The sequence below is a fragment of the Osmerus mordax genome, chromosome 23 (assembly GCF_038355195.1).
Source record: "Osmerus mordax isolate fOsmMor3 chromosome 23, fOsmMor3.pri, whole genome shotgun sequence".
NCBI classification, from domain to species: domain Eukaryota; kingdom Metazoa; phylum Chordata; class Actinopteri; order Osmeriformes; family Osmeridae; genus Osmerus; species Osmerus mordax.
Genome location: NC_090072.1, coordinates 1,891,617 through 1,907,122, shown reverse-complemented (window position 1 = coordinate 1,907,122; position 15,506 = coordinate 1,891,617). Strand labels below are relative to the sequence as shown.

General features: G+C 49.1%; 2 protein-coding genes across 2 annotated transcripts in view; both read right to left on the bottom strand.

Annotated features, from left to right (window-relative positions):
- Positions 1–2,403, bottom strand: part of gc2 (guanylyl cyclase 2) — an 8,522-nt gene extending 6,119 nt beyond the window's left edge. The window contains 5 exon segments of the mRNA XM_067262004.1: positions 284–352; positions 354–586; positions 1,052–1,169; positions 1,446–1,625; positions 1,912–2,403. Coding sequence (XP_067118105.1) covers positions 284–352; positions 354–586; positions 1,052–1,169; positions 1,446–1,625; positions 1,912–2,403 — 1,092 coding nt within the window.
- Positions 2,404–11,664: 9,261 nt separating this feature from the next.
- rasl11a (RAS-like, family 11, member A) lies at positions 11,665–14,597 on the bottom strand. Its single transcript, XM_067261468.1, has 5 exons — positions 14,272–14,597; positions 13,646–13,702; positions 13,247–13,329; positions 12,445–12,615; positions 11,665–12,018 (listed from the first exon to the last, which is right to left on the bottom strand). The coding sequence occupies exons 1-5, from the start codon at positions 14,420–14,422 to the stop codon at positions 11,719–11,721; spliced, it is 762 nt and encodes a 253-aa protein (XP_067117569.1). The 5' UTR covers positions 14,423–14,597; the 3' UTR covers positions 11,665–11,718.
- Between the last annotated feature and the right edge of the window lie 909 nt (positions 14,598–15,506).

The following is a 15,506-nucleotide window of genomic DNA, read 5'->3' as shown; positions in this document are numbered from 1 at the left end:
GACACACACATTCCCCACCTTGTTTCCCAGCTACACCCATACACCCCTACACCTCCACCCCAGGTCCCCCACCCCCCAGGTCCCCCACCCGCCAGGTCCCCCACCCCCCAGGTCCCACACCCCCCCCAGGTCCCCCACCCCCCAGGTCCCCCACCCCCCAGGTCCACACCCCCCAGGTCCCCCACCCCCCAGGTCCCCCACCCCCCAGGTCCCCCCACCCCCTAGGTCCCCCACCCCCTAGGTCCCCCCACCCCCCAGGTCCCCCACCCCCCAGGTTCCCCACCTGCTGGGGCTGGATGGTGCGGGCCAGCTCCCCGCGGTCCATGGCTTGCTGGAAGGCCTGGTGGAAGGAGGGCCCGGGGGGACTCCAGGGTTAGGGTGAGCACGGCGTCGTAGGCCCTCAGCAGCTTGCTGTTGGCCCTCAGAGCCGGGTAGGAGGCGTTGCTGTGGGGCAAGCTGTACAGCAGCGTGTCGTAGGGCAGGAACACCAGACGCCCGTCCGTCAGCTGCATGTCCTGGGCCGTCTCCAGGAGCAGCTTCTGGGGGGCTCCGCCCAGCAGGGCCGAGTGCATGCAGAGGATGATCACTGCGGGGGGAGGGAGAGAGAGAGAGAGAGAGAGAGAGAGAGAGAGAGAGAGAGAGGGAGGGAGAGAGAGAGAGGGGGGGAGGAGGGAGGGAGGGAGGGAGGGTGAGGTGGAGGAGCGGGGGGAATGGGGGGGAGGGAGGGAGGGAGGGAGGGAGGGAGGGAGGGAGGGAGGGAGGGAGGGAGGGAGGGAGGGAGGGAGGGAGGGAGGGAGGGAGGGAGAGGGGGGGGGTAGGAGGGGGGAAAATGGGGGGAGGGAGGGAGGGAGAGAGAGAGAGGGGGGAGGAGGGGGGAAAATGGGGGGAGGGAGGGAGGGAGAGAGAGAGAGGGGGGAAGAGGATGGGAGGGGTACAGGGGGAGTGAGGGAAGGACGGAAAAGGCGGAGAGAGAGAGGGGAGGAGGTTAGTAGAAAGATGACGACCGAACAAACGTTTCCGTGGCCCAGGAGGGTGTGCGATCCGGACTCACGTCGAAGGTCGGCCATCTTTCGGACCTTGGCCAGGGTCTTCCTCACGCTGGCCGAGTCTGGACTGATGGAGGTCACCAGGCGAACCGGGATCCCGTGGCTCCTCAGGGAGTTGGCTACCTGAGCAGGGGTCAGGGGTCACAGGGTCAGCCCGTGATGCTCGGACGCCCCAGGAGCAGCTCAGACAGAACAACGCCAGCTCGACTCAGAACCGACTGACAGTGCGGTTACTAAGGAGTCGGATTCAGGCATTCCAAACACAGACATTCCACGTGCTTTTCACACTAATCCCCCCGGCTTCTGTGTGAAGAAATGTTATATATATTACCATCCCCCCTCCCCCTGTCTGGTGATAACCTTCACCCCAGCCTAGTGCACCCCCCCCCCCCCCCCCACCTTTCCCGCTGTCTCCCCCCAGCTGTCCTCGGAGGAGGCGATGATGCCCACGTTCGCCCAGCGGAAGTAGCGCAGCAGGCTGAGCAGGGCCCAGGAGGGCCGGGGCAGGGTCCGGGCGAAGGTCGGATGGTTCCGGACCCCCTCCAGCTCGTACCCCACACAGGCCCAGGAGAACACCGCCTGTTTGGGGAGGAACAAACATGCTTTTTACATTTTCATATGAAACCACGTTGTGCCACACCTTGTCCCAGTCCATGCCTGTCAGCCCCCCCCCCCCAGCCTCCCCCCCCAGCCTCCCCCCCAGGCCCTCAGCCTCCCCCCCCAGCCTCCCCCCCAGGCCCCCAGCCTCCCCCCCCAGGCCCCCAGCCTCCCCCCCCCAGGCCCTCAGCCTCCTGGCCACCCCCCCTCAGCCTCCCAGCCTCCCCCCCAGACCCTCAGCCTCCCCCCCCCAGCCTCCCGGCCTCACCTTGTTCCAGCCCTTTCCCAGCAGCGAGGCTGCGTCGCAGTACCCGGGGTTGGCAGGTCCGATGAACCCCGAGGCCTTGGTGTAGAATCCCATGAAGCCCTCCAGCGCCCGCGATGTGTGACACGCCTCCTCCAGGATGACGTAATCAAAAGTGGACGTACGAGAGAACTCGGGGTCGGCGTTGATCCGGTTCACAGCCAGCTGGGCCGCCACGGAGGGCAGGGCCTTGGCGAAGAGGGGGTCACATGACCAGGGGCCAACGAGGCCCACCCGGAACACGCCGGCCGCTACGGGCGGAAGGGGAGGGGCCAGGAGCAGGAAGAGGAGGGGCCAGAGCAGGATGGAGGGACAGCAGGAGTGAGAGAGAGCAGTGAAAGGGAGGAGAGTGAAAGGGGAGGAGGAGGACGAGGGGCGGAGACTGACAGGGCGCGTGCGGTGGCGGCTGGTCCATGCGCGAGGTAAGAAGTGGAAGGCACACAGGGATGGTGGCATCTCAAGGGTAACACGCTAAGCACACGCTAAGCACACGAGTGTCCCCTCGCTTCACAGGCACCTTAGCGTGTAGGCCACTGCTCTCTGTGGAAAGAGAGCGGCGGAGGAGAGGAGAGAACGAGAGAAAGAGAGAAAGAGAAGTTAAGAAACTCCTGAGCTCTGCATAATTCCAATGTCAGTGTGTACAACACTATAAAACTACAATAGGATTATCTGTCTATTATCTATTATCTCTGACCCAGCACACGTAACTCTTTGTGCTAATCCCCATCCAGAATACAGCTTAATCAATGTGTTGGTGTGGCTGCACGGCCTACATTGCTTCAAACACGACCTACAACTTTTATTAACAAGAAATAACTTTCTCTATATTAATTTAGTAACCACTTCAGTGGTGATGAGTGCAATAGCTTAACGGATGTAGGCTGATTTAAAGTAGGCCTACACCTTATTGGTGCATGTCTGGTGTTAAAAATAATAGATGAGAATTGTAAACGTTTTCTAAATGAGTTCCTTACCATACTGGGATGAGATGAACCTGTTCGATTCCTCTCCGCAGCAATTCTTCTACACCAAAATGCCACAGAAATATGACGTTTGAACACCCTCATCACATTAAACGATTAGGGGTCCACGGGGCGAAAAGTCCAACGGAAAACCGTCTACATTTCAGATGTCAAGATCTGGATAAGAGCGTCTGCTAAATGACTAAATGTAAGATCTTTAGATTACTTACTCCAGAATGTAATAATAAGATACATAACTATACCAAAAGATGTTAGCGAGCGCGAAGACTCAAGGTAAGATGACGCGCGCCATAACCGACAGGTGAATTTCAGACCGCGTGCTTATAATAATCCTCTCAAAATCATCTCATAAACTTAGTGTGTGAGTGTGTGTGAGTGTGTGTGAGTGTGTGTGAGTGTGTGTGAGTGTGTGTGAGTGTGTGTGAGTGTGTGTGAGTGTGTGTGAGTGTGTGCGTGCTGACCTGGGACAAGAGACCTGCAGGCAGCTTATATTTAATCCAATCTGTAGCCTACAATGACACTTTCAGCAACGTGAGAAATCCATTCTATTTTCTTTGCACTGAACGACCCCACTACCTGGAACGTATTTCTGAATCCGGAGATTAGTTGGGTTTAGCCTAAACCCAACTGATTGACAGTGAACAACCCAGAGTGTTTTTTTTCTTCTTTTTACTTTGCTTTAAAAATGTCTGTTCGTTATTTTACAATCGTCAAGGTCAAATACAGAAAACAGATGTCTCTCTGTTGGCCCATCTGTCATAGATAAATCACTCCAAGTCTGTCTGTCCTCTTTATATTGTCCTCCTGGAAGGTTCTAGACCCTGTGAGTGGAATGAAACTTTCAACATTCCAACATTCCTTCATGGGTTCCTGTTGTCCCCTAAAAGGTTTTGATTTACTGTACTGAGTTTAGTAACTTTCTTAAAGCTTTTCTTTCTGGTACTTTCTTCTTTCTCCTTTTCCCCTTTTACACTCTCGGTTTGGCAGATGTCGCAGGTTCGAATTCCACCGGCTTCAGAGCCAAGGTGAAGTCACCACTCTGTAAGCATATCAGTGACATAATGTTTTGAATTTTAAGGCATTGAATACTTAATATTGAAATTTAAACACCACCGAATTTGTTGGTTTCGAATTCACCTTTTATTGAAGTATGAATATGAAAATTCAAGGTTCGGAAATTCAGGTTGCTCAAAATCGAACAGTAAAGTTCAGATTACAAAAAAGCAACAAAAAAAACTTCTGAAATTCAAATAGAACAAAATTCAGGCTGCTGTATACATATAGGCCTACAAACAAAATTCAGATCCCCAAAATTTGAGCCGATTTGAAATTTGACCCGAAAACATTTGAGGCGACAACATTTGAGCCATAAGAATTCGACCCGAAACAATTCGACCCTTTTAAATCACAAAATGGCGACCTTCAATTAGTTCCAAGGACCAATTTCTCTACCTTATCTACGTCAGTGTAACATTGTCCCCATTGTCACTTCCATCTTCTGGAAGCTAGGGGGCAGCATATGCCAGCCAGCTAGTCATTCAGAGGGGATAGGGTTGGTGTGTTGACTTTACCCTGCCTTGAAACTCTATCATAGAACTCTTCAGAGCATGAAGTTTCATTCTGGAACTTTGGGGGAACGGAATGATAGAAAACAGATTGTGATTCCGTGTGTGCTCTGCTCAGTGGTTGATAAGGCAGCTTGCACAGCCAGGCTCGGGCACAAACAACACAGATGTTCTAATGGCAGGACGTCACCGTCCTCAAAGCTTGGCAGAACTCTGGTCTGTTTCACTTGTTTATCTGATTCATCTCTCTCCCTCTTTTTCTTCTCTCTCGCTCTCCCTTTCTCTCTCCGTCCCTACCACTCTCCCTCCCTCTCTCTCTCCAATTTTCTCTTTCTCCTTACTTCTCCCCCTCTTTCTTTCTCCCTACATCTTCCCGTCACTCTCCTTCTCTCCCTCTCTCTCCTTCCCTCCCTCTCTCTCCTTCCCTCTCTCTCTCTCGTCCCTCCCTCTCTCTCCTTCCCTCTCTCTCTCTCGTCCCTCCCTCTCTCTCTCTTCACTCTCGTTCTCCAGCAGCAGGTCTTTGCCAACTCCAACAGGTCCAGATGTTGGGGTCAAGATGGAGAATGCAGTCCGGGAGGTGAAGGGCGAGACCAGGGGGAGGTGAAGGGCGAGACCAGGGGGAGGTGAAGGGCGAGACCAGGGGGAGGTGAAGGGCGAGACCAGGGGAGGTGAAGGGCGAGACCAGGGGGAGGTGAAGGGCGAGACCAGGGGGAGGTGAAGGGCGAGACCAGGGGAGGTGTAGGGCGAGACCAGGGGGAGGTGAAGGGCGAGACCAGGGGGAGGTGAAGGGCGAGACCAGGGGAGGTGTAGGGCGAGACCAGGGGGAGGTGAAGGGCGAGACCAGGGGGAGGTGAAGGGCGAGACCAGGAGGAGGTGGGGGTGGTGGGTGAGTGTACAGCTGAAAACTGTGCAGAGAGTCAGATGACACACACCCTTATACACCCAAACGTGTGTGTGTGTGTGTGTGTGTGTGTGTGTGTATTGAAGATGGCTTCGTCCCCTTTTCTTTTTATTTCTCCCTTCTACTGTTCTTTATATACTCTCGCTTCATCTATTTCTTCCCTCTCATCCCCATTTTGCACCTCTCTCTCTCTCTTTCCCTCTCTTTCTCTGCCTCTCTACTCCAATTCTCCCCAGAGGACTTGGGTTCCAGAACGCTTTCCCAATCTGAACCTCACTTCCTGTCTCTCCTAATGAAATCTCAACGGTTGTCTCCCCTCCTCCCCCCCTCTCTTCCGTTACTCCCTCTGTTCCTCCCCTCTCCCAGTCTTTCTGACCTTCTGCTCCTTGCCTCCCTCTATCCCTCTCTTCTCCCTCTCCCTCTCCCTTCTCTCTGAGGCACTGAGGCCGTGACACCTAATCCCATCCTCCCCTGTTCCTCTACCCAGACTCCCTCCCTCTATTCGCTTTCTTCCTCCCTTCCTCCCTCATGTCCCCTGAGTCTCTTTCGGCTTTTCCTCCCTCTCTTCCTCCTTCTCTTTGTCCCTCCCTCTGCTCCCCCCCCCCCCCCCTACTATTCCCCACCTCTCTAACCTTGCAAACGGAGGTTCTGTGTTTCTACACAAGCCTACACTCACTCTTTTAACAGGGAATATCCATCTATTGTATCCATCTATGCATCTTTCTATCTTTTCGCCACCTCTCCTCTCACTCTCCCCTCCACTCCTCTCTCTGAATCTAAAGAACTTTTAACCCCGATCTGTAGCATTGGTTCCAGGCCATCAGAGAGACTGGAATTCATCATTCATATTCATCAAGCGAAGCCATCTCATTGGTTAGGTCGGTCACAGGGGGCAGGGGTGTGATGGAGGGATGACGAGGAGGGAAAGGAGGCGTAGAGGGGGGGGGGGAGGACATCTCAACATCTGCTTATTAGGGAAGAGAGAGAAGAGTTGTCTCTCTACCAGACAGTGAACCCACACACAAACTCACACACACATACAACCAGTCTTCCTCACATCATCCATCTTATAATAGTCATACTGTGAGTTTCAGAAGGATTATCTCTATGCAACTTGTGTGGTATAATATTATAAGCCTTTTTTTCCAACACTCTTAGATATACAGCTCTGGAAAGAATTGAGAGACCACTACACCTTTTTATTTCTGTTTCTGTTTCTCACTCAAAATTGTCCTACTCAACTCTTTAAAAATGAAAGAAAAAGTGCAGTGATCTCTAAATCTTTTCCAGAGCATGTACTGTACTGTATAAACAGTATGCACTCACTAAAACCTAGTTCGATACAAAGTCCAGCTAAGTGCTAGGCTCTGGGTTTGTAGTCAGGGAACAAAACAATATCAGCCTATTAATGTTGTGTTTCCTCTGGCTACTGTCCGATTAAACATATTTCCCTCCAGCCAGAATCTGGTCGAGCCGATCACTACAGTTTATCTGATATGGGGGCGGGTTTAATCTGATGACTGCACAGAGGATTGCTTGGAAATTTGACGTTTCATTGCTCTGATTGGTTGTATTTATCCAATCACGTCCAGAGGCCTTTTGATCTGATGATAATAACGACATCTGTATTTGCAATGCCCTTCTTGGGGGATGTGGGTTCTAAGTTCCAGGTTTTAGGTTCTGGGCTGGTTGAGGTCTGGACTGCACCATGCCATGCCACATCAACCCCCCTGTCAGATTCCACAACAAACAAAAATGTGTCCATGGAGCCAAGTCTGCAGGCATCATCAGAATCCCGTGAGAACCCCAGAGAAAGAGAGAGAGGGGCGAGAAGGGGGAGGGAGAGAAAGAGAGGAAGTTGAGAAAGAGAGTCAGGGAGGGAGGGATGGAGGGATGGATAGATGAAGGGAAGGAGTGCGAGGAAGAGGGAAAGAGAAACAGGGAGCGAAATATCAGTAGAAATTATGTGGAAAAATACAGATATGGCAGTCTGTCTTTCTCCTCTGGGGTATTCCACACACACGTAGCCACACACACATGCAGTCACACACAGGCGAACACACACACAGTATAGAAGTGTGTGTAGACATGTCTGCTTGAGTGTACCTGGAAAGATGAATGACTTCCATATGCTTCTGTTTTACTAGGACCAGGGTGTGTGTGTGTGTGACCGACCGAGCGAGAGAGAGGCTGCAGAAGAGAAGAGTTCATCCAGCCCATCGTCCTTTGGAAAGTGTGGAGGAGAAGGATGTGTGTGTGTGTGTGTGTGTGTGTTTTTATCTTATTAATACAAGAGGGCAAGCTTGTGTCTTGTAATGTGGGAATCTTGGTAACCAGGGGTTTTTACTGATCCCCTGTCTCCATAGATACACACACACTTAGACACACCACACACACGCTAGCCAAGCTAAACTAATATTAGCCAGGAGAACAGCTCGTACTTACTGAGATCCATGTCTGATCTGAACCTTCTGTGTTCTAAATATGGGCCTAGTTACACAGCCAGATAGACTGCTGCTTTCATGCGGCTGAAACAAGCCAAAGTATAAGACACTGTGAAACATAAAGAGGTTTAGGGGTCAGAGGTCTTCAACTGTTTGCTACTGTTTGGCCATTTATTCTGCCGTGGTAAATATTTGTCTGCTACTGTTTGGGGATTCATTCTTCTGTGGTGTTAATCTGTCTGTTGATGTCCAGGCCATTCTTCTTCTGGTGTTTATCTGTCTGCTACTACTTTGGGTCTTCCTTCTTCTGTAGTATTTACCTGTCTGCTACTATTATGGGTCTTCCTTCTTCTGTGGTATTTATCTGTTCACTAACTGCTTGGGTCTTCCTTCTTCTGTGGTATTTATCTGTTCACTACTGCTTGGGTCTTCCTTCTTCTGTGGTATTTATCTGTTCACTACTGCTTGGGTCTTCCTTCTTCTGTGGTATTTATCTGTTCACTACTGCTTGGGTCTTCCTTCTTCTGTGGTATTCACTGTATCTGTCTTTCTCATTAGCCGCTTGGGTTTTCATTCACTGTGGCATTTATCTATCAGCTAATGTTGAGTCTTGGGTCTGCTACTCCTAGTGTCTGCTTCTGTAGCGATGCTATTAAATCAGCTCCTGACTGTTAAATCTTTCCTCTGCTGGTCTGAATGTAGCCTAAACACAATCATTCACACACATTCCTGGAGGACAGGGCAAATGTTTCTAGTCTTCTACTGTTCCGTCTCAGTAACAGTTACAGTAAGGTGCTCTCTAAGCCTGACCCTGAACAGCCAGGAAATACAGGGCTTCTGTATTGCGATGGAGTTGTGTTTGAAAGATTGTTCCTATAATGAGCGTAATGGAATGGAGACTCACAGGAAGAGGGTCTTTAAGTTGACTGCAGTGTGTCAGTGTGTGCGTGTGTGTGTGCGTGTGTCAGTGTGTGTGTGTGCGTGTGTGTGTCAGTGTGTGTGTGTCAGTGTGTGTGTGTGCGTGTGTGTGTGAAAGGGAACAAAAATTAACTGAAAAGAATGCCAGACCAATTTGACGTTTGCAACGGAAGTTGTTATACATTTTATTGCCTTTTTAGAAATGTATTAAAGCATACAGCTCCACTGTCTGCACAGCGACACACTATCAACACACACTCAACACACTATCAACACACACTAACCGGGAGACGAGCCTCCACCGATGTAAAGAGAGTTTGTGAGAGCTTTTCTGGGTCAGGGGTGAAGGGTTAGGGTCAGTATGGGGGAGGGAAGAGAGCATGTTGGGAGAGGGGGTGAAGGGTCAGGGGTTAGGGTCAGAATGGGGGGGAGGGATGAGAAGAGATGTTGGGAGAGGGGGTTCCGACGAGAGAGGAATTCCAGATGAAGAGGAATTTGTCGTTATCAGGTCGCTGTGCTGCAGACGTCCTTGTGTGTGTGTGTTTGTGTGTGTGTGTTTGTGTGCATCCGGGTTTGTATGAGAGAACGGGGACTAAAATCGAGTGTTGAAAACTCTGACACACCAAAAGGAGGTGAAGGGTCATGAGAACTCCCAGTTCAAAACACACACTCTAATACACACTCTAATACACACACACACTCACATACCCACTCTAATACACACTCACTCTCACACACACACACTTTAATACACACACTCACAGGCACAAATGCACAAACAAAAAAAACCACAAACAGCAGCCTTGAATCATACAGGCTCTAGGAACATCCTGATCTGGAAAGTAAAATAACATTTTAAACTGAAACACTTGCAAAATGGAACAACCTCAGTTTCAACAGTGCAGGGTTTTCCGTATACAGAATAAGCCTACAAAAAAAAACAACAACAAAAAAACTACAAACATGTCAGTTTCTGAGTTGCAATTCTCAACTGAATTGGGCTTTTTGGGTCTCAACATTCAGACCACAGTTTAGGACTGAGACTCATTATTCCAACAGAGGGTTCTTCCTGGGGGCGTGGCCAAACAAATTGTTATGATGTGGTTTGTACTTACATTTACATTTAGTCATTTAGCAGACACTCTTATCCAGAGCGACTTACAGTAAGTACAGGGACATTCTCCCCGAGGCAAGTAGGGTGAAGTGCCTCGCCCAAGGACACAACGTCATTTTGCACGGCCGGGAATCGAACTGGCAACCTTCAGATTACTAGCCCGCTTCCCTAACCGCTCAGCCACCTGACTCCCTGGTTACAGATGTGTTCCTTCACTCTGAAGACAGATCTACTGTCAGAACTATGAACCTGTTTCTATTATCTTCTGCTGCACTTTTTACAAGAAATATTTGTATGTCGCTTTGGATTAAAATGTCTGCTAAATGAATAAAATGTCATCAATATTTTTTCTTAATTTTTTCTTGATGCCAATGAGAGATTAACCCTTGTGTTATCTTCGGGTCATTCTGACCCATCAGTCATTGTGACCCACCGTCGTATTGCGACAACTTTACCGCATACAAAAACAAAGTGAAGCTTTTTCTTTTAACCGTCGGGCTGTCTCAGACCCCCCACATTGCGAAGGTTAAAAGAAAATTATTTTGGGTCATGTGACCCCAAGGCAGCACAAGGGTTAAGGCTGGTTATTCTGAAAACGTCAACTGTAAATGTGTATTTTTTTTTGGTGGGGGGGATTTTGGATATGTTATATATATTTAGATTGTAGTTTTGTTGTTCATGTCTCCAAGACTTTCCACTGTCTTAACCCGGGGCGAAGGCAACCTAGCGAGAGCGATAGGAAGGAAGAATGTGTCTTTTTCTTTTTCCTCCCTCTAAATGTCAATGGCCGGGTTTCCCAGATTCGTTAACCCTCGTGCTGCCTTCGGGTCACATGACCCAAAGGTTCATAACAAACCATCGTTGTGTTTACCCAATTTTACCCAATACAAAAACAAATACAAATAATTTTCTTTTAACCATTCCAATGTGGGGGGTCTGAGACAGCCCGACAGTTAAAAGAAAATGCTTCACTCTGTTTTTGTATGAGTTAAATTTGTCGCAATACGAAGGTGGGTCACAATGACTGATGGGTCAGAATGACCCGAAGATAACACAAGGGTTAAGAAGTAACGAATCTGGGAAACCCGGCCAATATCTTCACATGTTAAAGTATCTTCAGATGAATAACTGGGAAAACGGAGAGCATGTTTTCTCTCCTGCACAGCTCTGTGGTCAGCCAAGCTATTTCCTCCCTGGTGGTTAAGGCTGGGGGTCTGGGCCCAGAAATCTGACCCAGGATCTGCGGTCAAGGGGTTTCTCGAGGGAAGCAGAGCTGGGTTGAGCTGGGTGAAGTTTAAAAACCAGCCTGAAGCTGTAGATGCATTTGCAATGACATCATTACAATCCTTTTTCTTATCTAGGAACGGGTTTTGTTTGGGAATTGAAACGTGTAAAGAGTCGAGAGAGTCATTCAGCCCTGTCGCTGAGCATGGGAAGCGATATAGGGAAGCCTGCGATTGGTTGGTCAGACCTGTCACTCAAAAATGTATTGATGACCGAGCATGACCTTTAATTCTGCGTTGCCAGCCATCACTGGCTCGTTTCCAAAACAGGAGAGTGACGTCACAAGCACCATACGAGCTGCTCTTTCCTGAACGATGTCCTTGGCCTGCTCCTTCCAGAAGCAGGGAGACGAGAACTTCTCGTCATCTCAGTGTTCCAGAACACGTATCCACGGAAGACGGAACACAGGACCAGCCCGTTTTCGGGTCCAGTTCATGACATCACAAGTCCTGGAAGAGTCCGGAACACGCCGTGTTCCGGAACATGTCCGGGAACGGAACCTGCCCTTTCCATCCTCCCCCCCTCCCCGCATCGTCACCACCATGCGTCATCGACGGCAACATCACAGCGCGGTGGCCGACTTCACTTTGGACGAGAGAACCTGCCGGAACCTCCTCTTCAGCTCCTGCATGTTGGGGGACTTGGGGCGGGCCAGGTGTAAGCCCCCCTTCCTCTTCTCTCCGTTCCCCCCGCCCAGCGCGCGGCTCACTTCCTGGCAGAGGTGCAGGAAGGCGGCGTGCACGCCGTCGTGGTTCTCCCTCGCCGACGCCTCGAAGTAGGCTCCGCCCAGGGAGGACGCCAGCGCCTCGCCCTCATCGGCCGGCACCTGGCGGGCGCGCAGGAGGTCGGACTTGTTACCCACCTGGAGGGAGGGAGGGAGGGGAGGGGATGGGTGAGTCAATTATACAGCAAGTCACACACCAGACACACACACACACACACACACACAGACACCAATCACACACCCAGACATTTACATTTACATTTAGTCATTTAGCAGACGCTCTTATCCAGAGCGACTTACAGTAAGTACAGGGACATTCTCCCCGAGGCAAGTAGGGTGAAGTGCCTTGCCCAAGGACACAACGTCATTTTGCACGGCCGGGAATCGATCTGGCAACCTCCAGATTACTAGCCCGCTTCCCTAACCGCTCAGCCACCTGACGCCCCAGATACACACCCAGACACACACCCAGATACACACCCAGATACACACCCAGATACACACCCAGACACACACCCAGATACACACCCAGATACACACCCAGATACACACCCAGATACACACCAGAATGACGGGAATATTCCCTGCAGGATGGATGCGTCTGACGTGCTGGTAAAGAGGCTGGATGGTGCGGTAGCTGCTGTGGTCTGTGATGGAGAACACCAGCACGTATCCATCCGCCCAGTAAATAGATCTGTTGATCTGCTCCTGACAATAAAGTCCTTCAGGATCATCCTGGAGGGAGAGATAGATAATACAGACAGAAATAGAGACAGTTAGATTGAAGAAGTAGACAACAGTCATGCTCAGTTTTCTGCCTGTGAAGCCTTGCCCAAATATGGTGGGAGGAAGTGAGGTCACCGCGGTTCCTTGCCAGAGATACAGACGGACATTCTGGGTAATACGTGCCAGCAAGCACACCCTTCTTTATCTCCCTGACTTCCTGGTTTGTTTACAACAGCCTCATTTTGAACCCGTTCTTGTCAAAGCTAATGAGATAAGTAGACACACTCCCTGAGGCAGAAATAGCTGCGTAGAGACTTGAATCTGATGAAGATGAAAGAGGCTCCAAAAGGTCAAGTCTATGTAGAACAGACAATTGTGATGGAATGCTCAGTATGATTGACAGTCCGGTCACCATAACAACACACTGTTCCCCAGTTCAGATTGAAGGATTTGTTTTTACCAACTACTCACAGTCATGGCTGAACTGGACATGACCTAAGTGCCAGACAGTGTGTGTGTGTGTGTGTGTGTGTGTGTGTGTGTGTGTGTGTGTGTGTGTGTGTGTGTGTAACAGGATCTCCTAGTTCCACAGAGGGTGTGTATGTGTGTGTGAGTGACTAGTGAACCAAGCCAGCCTGACCTGCAGGGAGACACAGGGGGTGTCCTGAACCTGGAGAGACACTTGCTCCCCATCCAGACTGATCTTCCTGGAGTACAGAGCGCCTGCCAGAGAAGGAGAGAGGTCATTACTGAACTACGGAACTGGAATCCAACTGAATTAGTCTGTGACTTCACAATGGAATGTTTTTATTATCAAACTTAGTTATCTGCTGTGTTGTGGAATTTGAATACAGCTATGGGTATGTCATGTAATTGTTTTAGTTCATTACCATACCTTGGCTTAAGATAACTTCATTAGTGCATTTGATAGGTAACACTACCCTCTTGGATTAGGACTGTTATAAATTGACTACGTTATTAGGTACAATCAGCCACTGAATAGTGAAGAATGGTAATGAAAATGTTTATTGAAACTTACCAGTGTTTGCCTCATAGTCACCGATGAACCTTTTGGTGAGGAATCTGACTATCAAAGCTGGGAGGAAACAAGTATTTAGTGAGAAACGCGCAGAACGCTGTCGCAGCTTTCTTAAAAGTGAATAAGCTGATGTTTTTCATGTGCTCATCGTTGTCATAGCATCCTGCTTCTCGACCAACAGAATATCTCAACATCCTAGTTATTGACCCTCAACAGCTGGGAGTGCGCCTGCGTGCTGCCCCCTGCTGGCGGGTCAGGTCACTACTCACTCGGGCCTCTAATGACACACATCCAGACAAAACTAAGTGCTGGAGAGATTAATGAAAATGCTAATAACTAAGCTTGAGATCACCAGACATAGGGGCGAGGGCTTATCTCAATGTTAGTTTTTTGTTGTTGTTGATAGGCTACAATAAATCGTTTCCAATTACGTAGAGTAAACCAGATTGATTGTGAGGTTATATTATTATTCCTGAAAATGTTATCATGATAAATACAGTTTACAAACCATCGTTTTTTATGGTTTACCGCAGTGTTTGAAACTCACTGAAGTGTCATACTATAACGGTGTACCTGGCTATATATGTGCACATTTAAAAGTTACACTTGTGACTTTCTACACATACCTGTTTTCCCGACGTTGCTGGCTCCTAGAACAACGATTTTAACGTTTTTATTTGGCACGCAGTCTAAAACGGGATACTCCGGTATAGGAACTAGCAGAAAGTTGCTAGAACCACTACTCATTGTTCTTGGTTGGTCGTTAAGAAGACGCATTGAGAAAACTTCTTATAGGCTGTGGGTCTGGGAATGCGAAGTGTCTTTACCCCTCTGTTAGAATAGTCCGTTGAGTGTCTAGCCCATGATAACCGCAACGATAACCGTCCAGTAAAGCCGGAACAATCCCTCTGCCCTTTGTCTACGCGCGGGCGTTGGGTCAAGTAGCCTGGACGGTCTCTTGTGCGAAAGGGTCAACAAGTTATCTGGAGAAAAGCGTAGTCCTTCAAGCAGCGCGTCAGACTCAGTGTGTCAGTAGAAACAGACAACATCTAAATTCCTTCTTCTGAATTCCACTCAAAGCCAGAGGGGGTTTCTTAATACGCATCCTGCCCGCCACTTAGCCTAAGTATGGGACGCCGAGACGAACAGCCCCAGTCCACGGTTTGGAGGAGAGGAAACTGTTCGAGCGAAGAGCTTAGAACATCGGGAGAGTGATGACAAAAAGAGGCGTGAATTTAGACTGATCTGTCCAGCAACAAGCAAACCTGCTGACCAAGCACACAAATGCAACCATGACAACTCCTTCTTCACTTCTTTACTGACTTTAAATTAGGAGGTAGATCATTTAGCTGATTCTGAATACGTGGACTGATTGATAAGATAGCCTTTTGTTTGATAATCTGATCAATTTAACTTTCTATCAGTATAACATTATTTGGTTAGATCATAAATTCAAGAATTGTAACTACAACTGAACCTAAATGAATTGCTAAACTAAATTATATCAAAGCATATGCATTCTTTTTTGTCTGGCAAATTTTATTATTTGTATATTTTTTTGTTTGACAACGTTTTCTCCATTCTCTGTTACAGTGAATCAAACGTACTCATATTATTTGCATTATCAGCTGAGTGCGCGTGCGTTTTAATCCGCGTGCCGTGCCTCGTTCTCGCTCCAGTTCGACCAAGCCCCGAAACCAACCTATTAGAATCCGTTCACATCGTTCACATTCGATTTCTTGTACAAGGTTCGCCGATAGGGTGGATTGTTTGCATCATGGGTCACTCACGTGTGAAAAAATGAGAACGCCGCCTTCCCACCACACGCTGTATATTAAAACGAGTTACCCTATAGAGTAGG

Bases quoted from the DNA above. Each gene is read 5' to 3' on its own strand.
- rasl11a (XM_067261468.1), bottom strand. From the start codon at position 14,422: ATGCGTCTTCTTAACGACCAACCAAGAACAATGAGTAGTGGTTCTAGC. The intron at 13,330-13,645 runs GTAAGTTTCAAT...CTTCTCTGGCAG, and splicing joins TGACTATGAGGCAAACACTG to GCGCTCTGTACTCCAGGAAG. The intron at 12,019-12,444 runs GTGTGTATCTGG...CCCTCCCTCCAG, and splicing joins GGAATATTCCCGTCATTCTG to GTGGGTAACAAGTCCGACCT.